This window comes from Sceloporus occidentalis, unplaced genomic scaffold (genome assembly GCF_023333645.1).
Source record: "Sceloporus occidentalis isolate IW3139 unplaced genomic scaffold, rSceOcc1.0.p SCAF_1, whole genome shotgun sequence".
NCBI classification, from domain to species: Eukaryota; Metazoa; Chordata; class Lepidosauria; order Squamata; family Phrynosomatidae; genus Sceloporus; species Sceloporus occidentalis.
In genome coordinates, this window is record NW_028316981.1 from 315534275 (window position 1) to 315552633 (window position 18359).

Sequence of the window (18359 nt, forward strand, 5' to 3'; positions counted from 1 at the left end):
TTCTGAGCTTCTTGGTAGGATTCCTCCTCATCAATCAGTGCAGTCTTTGTCAAGAATCTCAATACATACAGATCCTGCATCCATGGATTCAAGAATCCATGGCTTGAAAATATTCAACAACTACATATCAATTCCAAAAAAGAAGACCTTGATATTGCCATTTTATATAAGGGACACAATTTTACAATGCCATTAATGGGACTTGAACATCCACATATTTTGGTGTCCACTGGAACAAAACTCCAGTGGCTACCAAAGGCCCACTCTATTTCTGCCTCCCACTATAATGATGCCACTGCCAATATGTGGAAATCCTGTGGACCCTCAGGGCTTGTCGGACTGTAATTCCCATCATTGTTCATGACTGGCTATGGGGACTTGGACTGCTGGGAGCTGCAGTGCAACATCTGGAGAGTCACTTGATTTGCACTCTGCATTAGGGCAAAGAAGCAGGAACTAGTGATGTGTGGGAAATTCTTTCTTTTATTCTTAGGGGCACTGAATATTTATCTCACATATTTATTTTTCTCAAGGTGCCTTTTTTGAACATGCCATTTGAGAATCCCATTCCAAAGGGATTTCTACAAGGCTCTTAAGGTTCACACTGAGATTTAGTGTTGGCAAATTAACTCCAGTCTTCTTCCATTCCATCCAACATCCATGTGCCCCTTTATCCAAGGTGTGCCTTCTTCCTCTGAAATACCCACAGTGGCTGTATGTGCTTAGATGTCCAATGGTAAATTCAAAATCTTGCAGCCTGTTAAAAGCAGCCATCAAACTGTCCTAAGTCCAGCGTCCATGGGATAGGAGCTCTGGTTTCACAACTGGACCTCTGGGGTCCCTCCAGCCTCAAGGTCGTGCTTCCTGTATTTGTTGTTCTGGCTGGGTTCCAGTTCTAGTTCCAGTTCCTTCTGGGACCGGTTGTGGAAGTCAATAAGGATGTTGTAGACAAAGACTCCAACCAGGCTTCCCAGCATCGGGGCCACAATGGGGACCCACCACCAGCAATTGGCAGCGCTGAAAGAAAAGATGACACTCAGTTGAGCTGGTCCTAGAAGACACCCAGAGAAGACATAGATGGTAGATGGGCAAAGTGTGCCACTGGCCATTTTTGTTGACACAAGGCAAATTATCAAAAATTAAAACAGAGGTAAAAGGTGTGTGCGTGTGTGTGCATGTGTGTATATTCTCCCTGCACACACACATACCTATGATAGATAAACAGATATGTATGAGGGTGTACGGAGAGAGAGTTTGTGTATGTGTGTTGTATGTAGTGTGTATATTACAAACACACACAATGTTGTCGTGTGCCTTCAAATCATTTCTGATTTATAATGACCCTAATGACCTGGATGACAGAATTGGGAGCATACTTATCAAATTTGCAGATGACACCAAATTAGGGGGAATAGCTAATACCCCAGAGGACAGGATCAAGATTCAAAATGACCTGAATAGACTAGAAAGCTGGGCCAAAGCTAACAAAATGAAATTCAACACAGAGAAATGTAAGGTACTGCACTTAGGGCGGAAAAATAAAATGCACAGATATAGGATGGGTGACACCTGGCTGAATGAAACTACGTGTGAAAGGGATCTAGGAGTCCAAGTAGACCACAAGTTGAACATGAGTGAACAGTGTGATGCGGCAGCTAAAAAGGCCAATGCTATTTTAGGCTGCATCAATAGAAGTATAGTGTCTAGATCAAGAGAAGTAATAGTGCCACTGTATTCTGCTTTGGTCAGGCCCCACCTAGAATATTGTGTCCAGTTCTGGGCGCCACAATTCAAAAAGGACATTGAGAAACTGGAGCGTGTCCAAAGGAGGGCGACAAAAATGGTGAAGGGTCTGGAGACCATGCCCTATGAGGAACGACTTAGGGAGCTGGGGATGTTTAGCCTGGATAAAAGAAGGTTAAGAGGTGATATGATAGCCCTGTTTAAATATTTGAAAGGATGTCATATTGAGGAGGGAGCAAGCTTGTTTTCTGCTGCTCCAGAGAACAGGACCTGGAGCAATGGATGCAAGCTACAGGAAAAGAGATTCCACCTGAACATTAGGAGGAACTTCCTGACAGTAAGGGCTGTTCGGCAGTGGAATGCACTTCCTCGGAAGGTGATAGAGTCTCCTTCCTTGGAGGTCTTTAAACAGAGGCTGGATGGCCATCTGTCAGGGATGCTTTGATTTGGATTTCCTGCATGGCAGGGGGTTGGACTGGATGGCCCTAGTGGTCTCTTCCAACTCTACGATTCTATGATTCTATGATTCTAAGGCGAAGCTATCATAGGGTTTTCTTGGCAAAATTTGTCCAGAGCAGGATTGCCCATGCCTCCCACTATATATTCTACAGTTTGAATCTTCCTTATCTGAAATATTTGGGACCAGAAGAGTTATGGATTATCAGCTTTTTCAGGTTTCAGAATATTTGCATATATATATATATATATATATATATATATATATATTGGAGAAGCAGCCCAAATATGATATCCATTTATATTTTGTACCTTATACGCAAAGCCTGAATGCAGTTTTATAGACTATGTTTTTAATAATTTTGTGTGTACACTGAACTATCAAAAAGCAAAGGTGTCACCCTCTCGGCCACCCACATTGACAATTTTGGATTTTGGAGTATTTTGGAGTTCCAGATAAGGGAGACTCAGCCTGTACATATTGCATCTACACTGTACACATTCTCTCACACTCCATGCTACTTTTTCTTTCTCTCTCTTTCTCTATGCATCCAGCACTCAAACACATTGAAAATATACACACACAATGTGTGTGAAAATGCAACTCCCATCCATCCTAACCACTGGAGGCAATAATAAAGGGTTTATGGGAGCTACAGTTCCAAAACAAAACAAAAATGTGGCAGGGCCACAGTTACCCAGCCTTGTAATGAGTTTGACTCACCTGAAGACTTCCGGTCCCCAGCCAGCGATGGCAGTGAAAATCCTTGGTGGCAAATCCCGGGAAGGGTTGATGGCATAGCCGGTGTTCATCCCCATGGACATGCCGATTCCCACAACAAGAAGTCCAGTGATGAAAGCGCCGGTGCCATGTAGGGCTGCTGCATTCTTTGTGTCATTGATAGCGAGGATGCCAACCAAAAGAATACAGGTGGCAATGAACTGGAGGGATGGGGTTGGCAAGAAGGGAGGGTATAGAGAGAGCCCAACAGTCAAAATTTGAAAGAGGCTTCTTGAATCAAGACATCACATAGAGGGGGGCAGCAAGAACAGACCATGACACTCCTTTCCTATATCTTGGCACAAAGTTCCTTCACAAGCCCACCCAATGGTGACTCCCACGTGAGGGCAGAGGTGAATCCAAGCTAGGTTTTAAAGGCGTTGTTGAACTTATCTCCCAAATAGGTCCAGCACCCTAGATTTTGACCCAGCACACAAATCGATCCAGTGCCCTAGGATTTGGGGGCTGGTGGAAAATTTCATGGGAGACAGAATTCTTATTTGGGGGCAATTCCTTCATTTTGCCACACACACCTCAGCTATGCCCCTGCCCCAGCCCTTGCGAATATATTAAATAGACACAGAACTGTGTGTCTGAGACTAAAAAAATCTGAGAACCTGGGATCTGTAGCTTGTTGGGGGAACCAGAGCTCTCTGACAGAGAAGTCCAAATAGCTCACAAAACTACAAATCCCATGATTCCATAGCATTGATCCATGGTAGTTAAAACTGTGTCAAGCTGCATTAATTCTGCAATGTGGATGCGCCCTGAGAAAGGTGTAAGGAACTTATCGCATAAGGTTAAAACCCTGGCTTACCTTTCAGTCCTAATTCGGAAGGCAGCCAGGTGTTATCGCAAAGAAATTATTGCTGAATTTCCACCCAGGTCCATCCTGGATATAGCCTGGGTCCTGTAATCCACTTCTGAGACCATTTTTAGAAACTGGAAGATTTCTTACAGGACTTGGGCTGCATCTGGGACAGACCCGGGCAGCAATTCGGCAGTGATTTCTTTGCAGTAACACCCGGCTGCCTCCCGAATTAGGACTGAATTTGGGAAAGGTAAGCCAAGGTTTTAACCCCCATGCGATAAGATGTCAGAGCAAATGCAAAACCAACAGCTCAAAGGGCAAAAGGTTTGGGGCAAGGGACTTTCAGTATGATGTGCAAAGGATGGAAGTCCACAAGCACTGGCCTTGACTACTGTATATTCTCATATATAAGTAGAAATTTTAGCAAAAAAATTGAATGGCAAGAGTGCAATCTGTCCTGGAAGCACTGACTCCCTTCTGTTCTCTTATCTATCCAGCCTTTAGTGTGAGCAAAAACCATCATGCCTGCTGGAATTTTGTAAGTTATTTGGCATTGTTTTCTTTTGCTTCATCCTTTAAATCCTTTGTTACATGCCCCTAAATTTCACCCTCAAGCTATTCACAGATCATATCAAAAGCCATAATTTTGGCCCCAAAACCTGTCCTCAACTAATACATGGTTGACTTATAGTTGAGTATATACTTTATGTTCTGTGTCCCCTCCCTCAGGGCCCCACAATTGTAGGTTTCACAGCTAAGTTATTAGCAGTCAATCCTTGCTCACTGACCTCATTAAAAAAGCCACCCCATAGAGACATGTATGGGGCTGGGTAGGTGGAAAAGATCCCTGCGGTGGCAGTAGGCCCGGTTACGGTCAGGTTTCCCCCGGTGTAATCCTGTAGAGCCTCTAAAATGGAAGGAGAAACAACCAAGTTAAGCACTTGAACAAGGACAAAGAAAGCGCCAGTCAAGGAGATGGCAAAACTGAAGAAGCAAGGCCTTCTCTGCTGTGGCACCCCAATTATATGGAATATCCTCCACTTTGGTGCCAAGCAAAAACATGGGCAGATTGAATATCCCTTGTCAAAAATGCTTGGGACCAGAAGTGTTTCAGATTTTTTCAGATTTTGGAATGTTTACGTATACATATATAATGACAAATGGGACCAAAGTCTAAACACAAAATTCACTTATGTTTCACATACACATTATCCACAAAGCCTAAAGGTAATTTTATACACAATATTTTAATTTCCTTGCCATCAACAACAGAACAATACACAGATTAACATGAGAATCACTCCTCCCTACCGCGCACACACACGCATATATATATATATATATATATATACACACACACACACACACACACACAAACACAAACACAAACACACACCCAACACTCTTCCATGCCAGCATTCTCTGAAGGTGCCAGCCACAGATGCTGGCAAAACGTCAGGAATAAACTCTTCTAGAACATGGCCACATAGCCCGGAAAACACAAAAAAAACTAAGTTTGACACCACTTTAACTTCCATGGCTTAATGCTGTGAAATTGTGGGATTTGTAGTTTGGTGGGGGGCACCAGAGCTCTCTGATAAGGAAGGCTAAACATCTTTTAAAACTACAAATCCCAGAATTCCATAGCATTGAGACATGGCAATCAAAGTGGTGTCAAACTGCTTTATTTCTGCAGTGTAGGTACACTCTTAACCAAGGAATCCTCAGAGGTGGCTTTGTCAGTTCCCTCCTCTGAACTATAGCCTTTAGCACCCCGGTGTTTGTTGGTGGTCTCTCATCCAAGCACTAACCAGAGCTGAGCCTACTTAGCTTCCAAGATCAGACAGGACCTGGAGCCTTTATGGTATTTAGCCTGACTGATGAATTACCTCCCTAATAAACAGTGAATTCTATCTAGATTATTAATAATAAATAATAATAATTTTTATTTATAGCCTGCTTTTCCAGGGTAGATCAAAGCGGGTTACAACAAAGCAAAAGAAATACAAAAACAGAATACAAGACATACAATATAAACATCATAAAAACAGCTCATTACGTTTAAAACACTATAAAGTACAACAGCATAAAAAAAACAGAAAAAACAGACCAGCTGAATAAAACCATTGTATAAGAGGGGAGAACAGCATGAAGTCAGGACACATGGGGGAAAGCTTGTCGGAAGAGAAAGGTCTTTAATTCCATCCTATAGAGATCAAGAGAGGTGACGGAGTGGAGCTCATCAGGAAGAGAGTTCCAGAGCTGCGGGGCCGAGATGGAAAACACCCTTTGTGCAGTCAAGGTGTATTTTGACTTAGGAACCCTTAACAAATGCTTCCCGGCCGATCTGAGAGTGCAGGGCGGATTATATGGGGAGAGGCGGTCCTCCAAGTACCCTGGGCCCAAGCCATTTAGGGCTTTATAGGTTATAACCAACACCTTGTATTGCGTCCGGATGCAAATAGGCAGCCAATGTAGATCTTGCAGGATAGGTGTTATATGGCTGGCCCTGGAGCATCCAGTGACCAACCTAGCTGCCATATTCTGTACTAATTGAAGCTTCCGGCTATTGTACAAGGGTTGCCCCATGTAGAGCGCATTACAGAAATCCAACTGAGAGGTTACCAGAGCATGTACCACCGTTTCAAGGTCCCCCTGGCTCAGGTAGGGTCGCAGCTGGCGTATCAGCCGAAACTGATAACAGGTGCCCCTGACCGTCGCATCCACCTGAGATGTAAGGTGGAGCGACGAATACAGAAGCACCCCCAAACTGCGAACAGAGTTCTTCAGGGGAAGCGTAACCCCATTCAGGACAGGTGGACAAATTTCCATCCCCGGGCCCGGGGAACCTATCACGAGCACTTCCGTTTTCTCTGGAATCAAACTGAGTCTGTTCTCCCTCATCCAGCCCATTACCGACTCCAAGCAGGCATTTAGAGGAGAGATGCCATCCCTGGTCACTGCATCAGTCGGAGACACAGAGAAACATATTTGGGTGTCATCAGCGTACTGATAACACCGCGCCCTGTGTCTCCGGATGATCTCTCCCAGCGGTTTCATGTAAATGTTGAATAGCATGGGGGACAGAATAGCTCCTTGAGGGATACACTCCAAAGGTTACTAGAAGGCACATAAATACACACAACACATCAGTCTCCTGTTGGGTTGTGCTAGTCTGGGAGGCCTTATTTTCATGCAGACTGTTAAGCCACTCTGATAGCCATTAGGGCTGAAGGGCGGGGTATAAATACCATAAATAAATAAATAAATTGCTGCATCCATTGACCACCAATGATGCTTCTCTTGTAGCCATGACATGTGTCAATTTTCAGCACCAAACAAAGATTTTGGTAGGGCTGGAACTGTAGCCTGTTCTTGTGCAGAACACCATCCACCCTCTTTGTATCTACTGTATTATTCCTGACATGTTCCAAGGCCATTAATAACAACCGCTTAAAGCATAGTGTTTCTTCCTTGTACTTCTCAGGTTCTGCAAGAAGGATGAGCAAGGAAGCAACATACCGTAGTACATTACAAAAACAGTACAGGCAGCGAGGAAGGAGCCCACAAACTGGCCAATCACATATGCTGGAAGCTTGTACCACTGGAGTCTTCCTGTCAGGCAGTTTGCAAAGGTAATGGAGGCATTCATATGAGCACCTGTCAGCAGCAAAAACAAGGACAATGCAAGAATAATTATTATTACACAATGAAAACATGGCCATCATCATCAATAACAACTGTATTACAGTGCTCCCTCCACATTTCCTAGGGTTAGGGGTGAAGGACCCCCGTGGATGTGGAAAAAATGCAAATAAAAAAAGATCTTTTTACTGAGAGAACAGCTCTCTAGGGATCTCCAGGTCCTCCAGTGCAATTCTATGGTCAACCTCTGTCAGATGTTAATCATAAAATCATGCTGGATGATCTACAAATGCCTAGAGAAGCATTTTCTCTAGGGACTTTTAGGTTCTCCAGCACACTCTATGGTCAACTTTTGGCAGAGTTGCGCTGGAGGACCTACAGATTCCTAGAGGGAACATATTAATCAAAACCACAAAGAAGCAAATCTGCAAGAGTCAACCCCACAAATGTCAAGGGCCAACTGTACTTGATATTATCCCATACACTTTGTCAATGTTTACTAAGGATCTTTTCTCAAACAAAAAAAGTACAATAAAATCACAGAAGCTGAGACTGCCACAATGTAAATCTCTCCCTGTGGCACTGATTGTGTTACATAACTGTTGTGCTGAATGGAAATGTACAGTAGAATTGCATACACAACCTCCATTTTATTATCTTTGTCTGAATATGGCTGTTCTACACCAGACAAAAATGTCCTACTCATCGCATAGGGAAACGTATGTGCAAGCGCAAGGCCCTAACAGGATTATGCCCTCCCCACTAGAAAAAAAATCAATTTCTAAAGGAAAACAGAGAACATGTAAAGACATGAAATGATACTTTGAAAGAACCCAGCACTGCAACCCCTTTCCACAACATGGACTGCCACCAGGAGTGGCAGAAATATAGCCCTCGGATATGATTCTGCTTTAACTGGGATGGTTCCAGCTTTTAGCATCCTGCAATTTGCTGTTTACAGAAGAATATTTACAACTCCCAGCTAGAACACTACGAAGCATTGTTGTTGTTGCTGCTGCTGTTGCTGTTTTTGATGTATGTTTCAAGTCATTTCTGATTTATGGTGACCCTAAGGCAAGACTATCACAGGGTTTTCTTGCAAGATTTATTCAGAGAGGTTTTTGCCAGTGCTTCTCTCTGAGGATGAGAGAGTATGATTTACCTAAGGTCACCCAGTGTGTTTCCATGGCTGAGCAGGGATTCAAACTCTAGTTTCCAGAGACATACTCCAATGCTCAAATCACTATGCCATGCTGGCTCTACCAGACTACAAATCCCAGGATTCCACACGATGAAGCCCTGGCAGTTCAGAGGAATCATAGTGCTATATTTGTGTTTGGTAAAACACAACCATAAACTGGGCTGAGTTAGATTCACCACAACATACCCTGAAGCGGAGGACTAGACATTATTTCTTACCCATGGGAACTGTCGTTGTGTAGATCCAGGCTCACACCAAGCACTATCAACCAGACTCACCTGAGATTCCACCAGCAGCATGGATACCCAGCATGGCGCCAAATCCAAATCCCAGATTGATGCTTAAATACTCCCCAAAGTTCTTCCTTCCCAATACCACCTGGGCAACACTGCCCATGCCAAAAAGCTGTTGGAAAGAACAGAGAGAGAGATAGAGCCATGTCCGTCAAACCATCTGCCATCTTTGATCCACTGGTCCATGAACAAGAATGTTAGCTGATAAAGGGAAGCCACTCTGCATAACCTTTCCATACTCAAAAGTCAAAGGTCTAATTCTCTTCATCTCCAACTAAAGGACAGCTAAGAGCATTGGGAATTATCTTGTTGGAGAACAAAGGACAGTCAAGGGATAAAAGTACAACCATATTCTAGATCAAATGGTGGTTTAATTCAGTAGACTACTCTGTAGTGTAGTGAGAATTTGGAGCCAAGGAGCTCTGATAGTTTAAGAACCTACAAATCCCAGGATTCCACAGAGTGCAGCCATGGCAGTTAAAGTGGAATCATAGTGCTATAATTGTTAATTGAGAAGAGGGACACAGTAGTGAGACTAGGATACACCATTCTCTCTCTTCTTCTCCTCCTTCTCCTCCATCTCCTATTAGCCTCCAGAAGAGGCAATTCACCTTTATATAGACTGCAGTCACCTTCTAAAATTGTTTTAAAATACCAGTTTTGCTTTGTTTTTGCCAAACCACTGGTGCTAATCTGGCTACTTCTGGACTTTTCTCTTTCCCACCTCATTTCAGGAGCATTTCTGGCATGCAGCGTCCAGAGCAGTGGCATCACTTCCTTTGGTGTCATCTGGTGCAGTTGCCCAGAAAGAGCTGCAGGCCTAGCTTACTTGCCCATCAAGCCAACCACCATCTGCCTGGCCAGACCACTGTTGGGGGTACAGTGCCATGGTCTCTGGAGGTCCTGTTCAATGTCTGGCATGGCTGCCACACCAGACTCTGAATGGAAGGCACTGCCCTGTCAGCAGCGAAGCCCTTTCTCACTCACCCAGCAGCTGTGCCAGTGCCACTGGCCAAATTGCCCAACAGGGTGACACCCCCTCTGGAGTTTCACTCACTGCAGTCTGCACCCCCCCCCCCGTGACATCTCTTCTCCAGAGGGTATCAAGGTTGAAAATTGGTCCCCAAACCCACCACAGTTGCCCAGCTCTTTTGTACTTTCTCCCTCCGTCGCAATGCAGCATTTCCTCCATCACGTCCCTCTCCCCATTTTCTTCCCTAGGTGAAAAGCCTCAGTTGCTTCCATCTTTCTGGGGGAGAGAAGATGCTTCAAACCCCTCATTGTTCTGGAAAGGGAGAAGCCAGGGCCACTACAGCTTTTATGATAATGGGAGACAAACCATGTAAGAGCCCCAAACTCATCTCTAGCAACAACAACAACAACAACAACAACAACAACCTTCCTTAACCTGCATCTCTTTGATCCCACTTTGAGTGCCATGACTGCAACCAATGATATTTGGGGGAATTGTAGTTTGGTGAGGCACTAGGCCAGAGAGCCCTACTGCCTTATCAAACTATAAATCCAAAGATCCCATAGGAGACAGCCATATCAACTTGTCCAATTGTTCAATGTAAAGAAGAAATGGGTGGTAGCACAGTGGTAGCACTATGGTCTCTTTAGAGCACCTAGGTCTCTTTCACACAATGCAGTGATTGCACTATGATTTCTCTTTAATTGTCATGACTGCGTCATATGGTATCCTGGGATTTGTAGTCTGGTGAGGTACTAGAGCTTTCTGACAGACAATGCTGAATATTTCACCAAACTACAAATTGCAGGATTCTATAGGAAGCAGCCAAGGAGATGCTACAACTGTACAGTATGAAAGAGACCTAGGGGCCTTTTACATTATACAGTTATAGCACTATAATTCCACTAACTGCCATGGGTCCATCCTATGGATTCCTGGGATCTGCAGTTTGGGGGAAGGGGTATTTAGAATTCTCAACTGTTTCACTGGATTACAAATCTCAGGATGCCATAGGATGCAGCCAAGGTGGTTAAAGTGGAACCATAATACTATCATTGTGTAGGGTGAAAGGTAAGCTTGCTAGATATCAGGGCTCACAGTTTTTATGGGTCACCTCTAGGCAAGAGAGAAGGATGCATGCAAATCTTCAGTCAGGCAAAGAACATTCTAGCTGGTTGTGCAGCTTATTGCACCTTGCAAAGTTTAACTGATTTAAACAAATGCTGCAATCTGTAAAGACACTTAATTTCCAACCAGTCAAACAGGGTGTGCATTTATCTGTGTTTGAATGGTAAATTGTGAGTAACTGTGGTTGCTGGTTAATGTGTCGTGCTTAATGACATCACCAGGCCCAACAGTTGTTGTGTGCCTCCAAGTCATTTTTTACTTATGGAGACCCTAAGGTGAATCTATTATAGGGTTTTCTTGCCACATTTCTTCAGAAGGGGTTTGCATTGCCATCCTCTGAGGCTGAGAGCATGGGACTTACCCACGATCACTCAGTGTTTTTTGTGGCTGAGCGGGAATTTGAATCTTATCCAATGCTCAAACCACTACACCACCAGGCCCTATTCCTATGGTATCATCAGGAGCTATTCTTTTGTCCCAGGACTTGGGATGATGCAGAACTGGCAGTCCTAAGGGTCCCTTAGAATACTAGGAACCTGACAAAGCATATCAAAGAACTTGGCCATCTCAGAAACAATAAATTCTGCCCCTTTGTCCTGGGCAATCTAGGGACTCCACCCATTAACCTGCTCTCCTCCCCTTCTCATGAACTAGCCATGCCTTCTCCTTGGTCAAAGGTGACTCTCAGCACCTTTGGACACACTTCCTTTGGGTACGCTCTTTCCATGCACAAGAAAGAAGGGCAAATGTGCCCCCAACTTTGCTGTTCCTCCAACCAAAGACTCAAACCTCCTCTCCAACTCTGGACCAGTCTCCTTCTCACCATCAAAAGGAAGGTTCCTAGGGCCTCCGCCAAGCCTTGTCGGACTGTCTCACTCCGGATCGTCACCCAGCTGATGGCCTTGTCCAGCATCTTGAGCCCAGACATCCAGGAAATTCAGCTCCTGTTGAGAAGACAGAAATCACTGTAGAAGAACACCTCTTCACCGGTACACATGGCACCATCCTTTTAACCCCACCCTGCCTGGGCACCTGACTATTGTGAGGATCTCGTTAATGTTAACAAGACAATTAAGTTGCAGAGTCCACCTCTCCTCCCTCCTCCTTCGTTTCTTCCTTCCTTCCTTTTCTTTTCCTTTCTTTTTGCAAATTCTCTGCCCTGTAAACCCTAACAGCAGTATTTATGTTCCAAGGCTTATGTCATTTTCTCTGCTGGGAAAGAAAACAGACCTGCCTTAAAGAAAGCCAGGAAAAGTGAAATCTGTCCTTTGGAAATGGAAGGGAAGGAAACCCAAATCAGTAAGTTTTAATGCTGCCTTGTCTTTAAAAACAACAATCCAAAGGAAAATGTCAGCTTGCAAAATCCAGGGATTTGTAGTTATGTGAGGCACCAACATTGTTTAGCAGAGAAGGCTAAAGACCTTGCAAAACTACAATTCCCAGGATTCTCTAGGATGGAGCTACAGCACTTAAAGTGGGGTCGAGCTGCATTATTTCTACTGTTAGATATACCTTTGTTCCAGGACTCACTGTTGCACTGCGATAGCACCTGAATGGCTGTCCCGTTGCTGAGGGCAGGCACTGAAAATGTGACTGGCTATGACCCCATAGCCAGACATGCAGACCAATGGCATTTTCCAACAAGATGTGCTGTTGCGTGCCGGAGGTTTCAGCCAATGATGCTTCCCAGATCTCCCCCTCTGCTCTCCACCAGCCACTAAATGGCCATGGGGGTGCTATAAGAGCCCATGGTGAGTCCTGGGAGGAAGCTTTAGATGATGTGGAAAAGGAAAGAGAAGGCCCCCCAAAGCGAGCTAGTGTGGTGTAGTGGTCTAAGCATTGGACAAGGACACTGGGAGACCAGGGTTTGAATCCCGGTTCACCTATGGAAAACCACTGGGTGACCTTGGGCAAGTCACACTCTCTCAGCCTCAGAGGATGGCAATGGCAATTCCCCTCTGAAAAAACTTGCCAAAAAAACCCCCATGATAGGCAAGTGGCTTAGGGTCGTCATAAGTTGGAAAGGGTTGAACGCACCCAACAACAACCTAACAACAAGATGCTGGCTAATAAATGAGACTCATTAAGTGGATAAAGGGAGTCTAAGAAAATTAAATGAGAATCTCAAAATGCTCCTACAGAAATTTATAAATTGTTTATTTGGTAGTTCCTTGCCTCCGGACGCATAAATAATACACAAGGAAAAGGGAATGGAGCTGAGTTTCAGTTTTATCATATTCTAGCTGCTTTTTTGTTTCCCAAAGAGCAATGTAAGTGATAATGGAAATATGGAGAGAGGGTGCCATTAAATATGTGCAGTAGGTTCGAGTGCCCTTCTTGGTTCCTCTCATGGGCCACACTGTTGCCATTTGGAGGAAACTAGACATGACAACTGTTCACTTTTAAGATTTTATTGGCACAATGCAATAATGGAAAAACAATAATTGAAACTAGATAAAATGACAACCTACATCAATCATAATTGTTAGATTTTTCAAAATGTGCATTTTTAACTGTTTGAGGGGTGGCCTCCAATAACATTTCGAGGAAAATCCATGTTTTCTGGAGGCACATTCTGGCTGAAAAGCACAATCTTGGTGGGAAAATATTATTTTTTAAAAAAAAAAACATGGACATTTGGAAAAAGTTAATGGTAGTCTCAGGGACCCCAGGGCCACCTAGGAAACTCACACTCATGGGCCACATGTAGGTGCGTAAACCACACAATTCCCACATCTACTTTAATCCATAAAATTGATGCAGATTTACAAGTCCAAACCATTACTTTTAAGGGCACTTTTCACCCATTGTGCTAATAGGCTCATGAGCAAATATTGTCATAACAGAATGGAAAGCAGAACATTCAAAGCAAAACAGATGTGCTTGCCAAAGTAAATTTTATAGCTGTATTACAGGACATTGGATTAAGTGGAGAAAGAAAGAGCAATGTCAGATTTGCTCATAAAAGCAGCAAATGGTTGAGCACCATGTTATACTGATGTTGCCATACTATATTTTTGTTGTGTGCCTTCAAGTCATTTCCAACTTATGGCAACACTAAGGCAAACCTATCATGGGGATTTCTTGGCAAGATTTGTTCAAAGGGGTTTGCCCTTGCCTCCTTCTGAGGCTGAGAGAGTGTGACCCAGTGGATTTCCATAGCTAAACTGCAATTTGAACCCTGTTCACCAGTGTCATAGTCCAATGCTCAAACCACTACACCATGTTGGCTCATACTTTTTGTTGTTCTGTCCCTTCAAGTAATTTCTGATTTATGGCATCCCTAAAGCAAACCTATCACAGGGTTTTCTGGGGCTAAGAGTGTCCGACTCTCTCATGGTCAGTAAGTTTCCATGGCCCTGATCTCCAGAGTTGTAGTCTAATGCTCAAACCACATCATGCTATACTCACACTATTACTCACCATTACTCATTCTATACTATACTATGCTGTCCAATTACTCTATTAATAACAGTACCATCAGTATCACTACTAAGTAGTTGTTATCTATGATAATAACATGCTGGGAGTGAATGTTGCCGCATTCTCCAGTGCTTTGATAGCTGGTTTGAACTGTTGTCAGTTTCTCTGGTCGTTTTGCTGCCTGAGACAAAAGACAAGAGCTGCATCCACACTACAGAAATAATCCAGTTTGACACCTTTTTAACTGCCATGGCTCAATGCTATGGAATTCTGAGAATGGTAGTTTGTTGTGGCACACATATCATGGGGTTTTCTTGGAAAAAATTGTTCAGAGGAGGTTTGCCATGGTTATCTAGTGGGTTTCATGGCTGAGTGGGGAATCAAACCCTATTCTCCAGAGTCATAGTCCAACACTCAAACTACTATGCCACACTGGCTCACGGCCAGGGTTCAAATCCTTGCTCAGCCATGGAAACCTACAGGGTGATCTTGGGTAGGCCACCCGCTCTCAGCCTTAGAGAACCACAATGGCAAACCTTCTCTGAATAAATCTCCATGATATCTCCTTGTCTACCTGAAGGTGCAAAACAATGACAGCTATGGAAAATACTGATAGGAAACAAAGCATAAAAGAAGCTATCCATTCAAACAACAATTATTAATAGGCTGACCATATCTACCGTTCTAAACGAGACAGTACCACTTTTTTCATATTTTCAGATCACCTTGTCATTTTAATAAAAATGTTAATTTGGTCCCATAAACGGCTTGTTACATTACAAAAATGGTTTGAAGATCCCTGTTTGAAACTGGTTGTCAAAACAAAAAGAAAAAATGTGTCATGGAGTGTGAGAGGTTTTATGATAAGATGCTGAATGACCGAAATATGCTACATAGGATTGCTTCATCAGAGAAATATTCATGGTACGATAGTAGTGATATCCAGTCCCCATCTACATCTACCAAAAGTTTTGTATGAGTTCTGTCATTGAAGAATCATTGTTAGCTCAATAGCTTCATGCAATAAAACTTTTGTTATCATCTTGATTTTCATGAATGTGGAAATACATAACTCCTTCCCCTTTTTGCCATCCCAATGTCTCGGTTTTGTTTCAAGGAAATAGGGTCAGCTTGATTATTAGTGCCTTCTGGAATAAGCATATTTTTAATGCCTGTCGAAAAGAAAGAAGAAATGGACTTTTGTCAGATCTCCCCAATGAAAGACTTTTACCGGTCTGATGCCACCACTGAGAAGACTCTGTCCTATCTATCTGCCAACTGAACATTTTCTAAAGATAAACCAAGTATCAGGGTCTCAGGGGCCAGTTCAAAGAGACAAGAATATCTCAACTGAATCCAAAAGACATTGAACAATCCTTTCATTTTGGTAATTATGGCAGCTATAGAAAATTATGGAAGGAAAATCAATGAGCAAACCCAAACTTTTTTTTTATGGCACCAAAAAGAAAGGCAAAAGAAAGGACAAAATAGCAACAGTGACTTACCAGATCCAGGAAAATAGAAATGATCACTGGAACATTCCTAAAGTATTTCACCTATCTGATCTTACAACTTTTTACAGATGAACAAAATCACACACACAAACGCAAAGATATACATGCACAACCTTCCTTCCTGAAGATGGTTGAGATGGGCCTCATGAAGGGGAATTCTTTAATGTGCTGGGTAGCCCTTCCCCTTTTGATAGCTGGGGTTTTTTTTGGGGGGGGGGGGTGATAATTAAGGTCATTGCAGTGAACAATTTGGTGGAGCAATATTATTACTGAAATGTTCACACATACGCTTACAACATAAACATGCTGGTTGCAAAACAACAAGAGCCTTTCTCTGAAGAAGACCAATGATCGTGTTGCCAGATGGGATAATTGTATGCTTCTGCAGGGAGTTCCTCATCAGGTTGCTTGGGAGGTTTAGAAAGTCACTCTCCAGCCTTCCTGAGTCAACTGGACTGTGTAGGTAGAAGAGGCATGGAGGGGGTGTTGAAACCTTTCAGGTGCGCGTTTCACTGGCAATTTCCTAAGTGTTTATTTGAGGAACACACTCTTAGTATAGCTGAGTCTTGGATGAATGGGATTAGACTTCATATCCTTATAACCAGCCTTTATGAGATTGGTAACGTCCAGGTATACTGGATTCCAACTCCTGGGTTGATGGGGATTGTACTCCAGTAGCGTAGTGGTTTGAGTGTTTGACTATCAGCCTCAGGACAGAGTGGGGGCATGGCGTCCATACAATGTACACTCTGACACTGCCCTGACACCACCGTCATGCCATGTGTCCAACCACATGGCAGGCAGCATCACTAGCACTGCGTCCAGATGACATAGCACCAAAGGAGCACCGAAAAGCCACAGTGCCGGTGGCTATGGCACCCTTTCCACTGTGCAAAAAGGAGCTGCCTTTTTGTGCTGTGGAAAGGCCAGGCCATCAAGTAAAACATAAATGCAACGACAAGACAATAAATTAGGCATGTTTGTTATTGTTGTTGTGTGCCTTCAAGTCATTGTCAACTTACGGTGACCCTAAGGCAATCCTACCCAGGGTGCCTTTCAGTTTTTCATGCAGTTCCAGAGTTATGCTAATGCAATTTAAGTTTTAAAAAGAAAAGAAACAGAAAAAAATAATAAAGGAAATTGGCCCACTTGGGAATAGCAAGGAGGTGGTGGGGACAGCGGGAGAGGAGGAGACGCTGACACAAAGTGGCTACCAATATAAGAACTGTTGCTGAAGCGATGTTGTGCAGCTGAGGATTAGTGCATTTGCAATCTTATTGATGGGTTTTCCCCATCAATGAATAGGCACACTCTAACATCGCCTGATAACAAAGCAGTGATGAGATGAAGACAACATCATGCAATAAGATTATCCAAAGTTGCTGTTTGCCTTCAAGTCATTTCTGACTTATGGCAATACTAAGGTGAACCTATCATGGGGTTTTCTTGGCAAGAATTGGTCAAAGGTAGTTTGCCATTGCCTTCGCCTGAGACTATGGGCTCTATTATATGGAGAAGGCAAGTGTCATTAAAATGTGATTAAAACATGGTAATAATGCAATTGGGAGGAAGATTATTACACCCCCACATGCTTCTCCCATTTGTGTCCTGTGCGTAAACTGTAATGGACACATCCTTGGATAATAACAGGAGTTTCCATTATTACCCAACGATCCATCCATTACAGTTTACGCACAGGACACAAACTGGAGACGCATACGGGGTGTGATAATCTTTCCCTCGTATCGCACTATTATCACGTTTTAATGATGTTTGCGTCCCGTGTGATAGAGTCCTGAGAGAGTGTGATTTGCCCAAGGTCACCTAGTGGATTTCTTAGCTAGCGAGGAATCAAACCCTGGTCTCCAGAGTTGCAGTCCAGTACTCAGATTACTGCACCACACTGGCCCCTTTCTAAAGATGCCATTCTGTAGCTTTAATAGCTTTATCCCACAATGCTTTATCACACAAAGCACTGTGTCATAATTTTCCAAGCAACTGATGTCAGATATCTAAAAGAAGAGCCCCACCAGAGGGCAGTATAGCATCAAACTGTGTATAGTTTCACTGTTGCACAGGCACTATTAAAAATGAAAAGACAAACAGATTTACAATTTCATTCTTGTCTTGTTTGCAGTGTTCTTCTCTTGCGCCGAAGAAACAATTTGTAGTCCATGAAGGTATATGCTGAAATACACAGTTAGTCTTAACATTCCACACTATTCCTTTTCCCTTCTCCGTTTATAATGAAAAGTCCAGTGTGGCAACCTCTAGGAAAATTCCTCTAGATGCTTTTGGATTGCAGCTCCCATCATCTCCAGCTGGTATTGTCAATGGTGATGAATGCTGGGAGATACAGTCCAACAACATCAGGTGGTTGTACAATTACCA

At 43.4% G+C, this 18359-nt stretch overlaps 2 protein-coding genes across 2 annotated transcripts in view; one reads left to right on the forward strand and one right to left on the reverse strand.

The window, feature by feature from the left end:
* The window catches only part of LOC149324239 (tubulin polyglutamylase complex subunit 2-like), a 49608-nt gene extending 39915 nt beyond the window's left edge, over positions 1–9693 (forward strand). Inside the window, exon 8 of the transcript XR_016277948.1 lies at positions 7279–9693. The gene's annotated coding sequence lies outside the window, so the exon portion shown is untranslated. The remainder of the gene's footprint in view (positions 1–7278) is intronic.
* On the reverse strand, positions 819–11971 carry LOC149324240 (aquaporin-7-like). Its single transcript, XM_089488499.1, has 6 exons — positions 11855–11971; positions 8916–9042; positions 7314–7451; positions 4580–4698; positions 2924–3141; positions 819–1017 (listed from the first exon to the last, which is right to left on the reverse strand). Exons 1-6 carry the CDS (start codon positions 11957–11959, stop codon positions 819–821), a joined length of 906 nt encoding a protein of 301 aa, XP_089344625.1. The 5' UTR covers positions 11960–11971.
* Positions 11972–18359: the final 6388 nt, after the last annotated feature.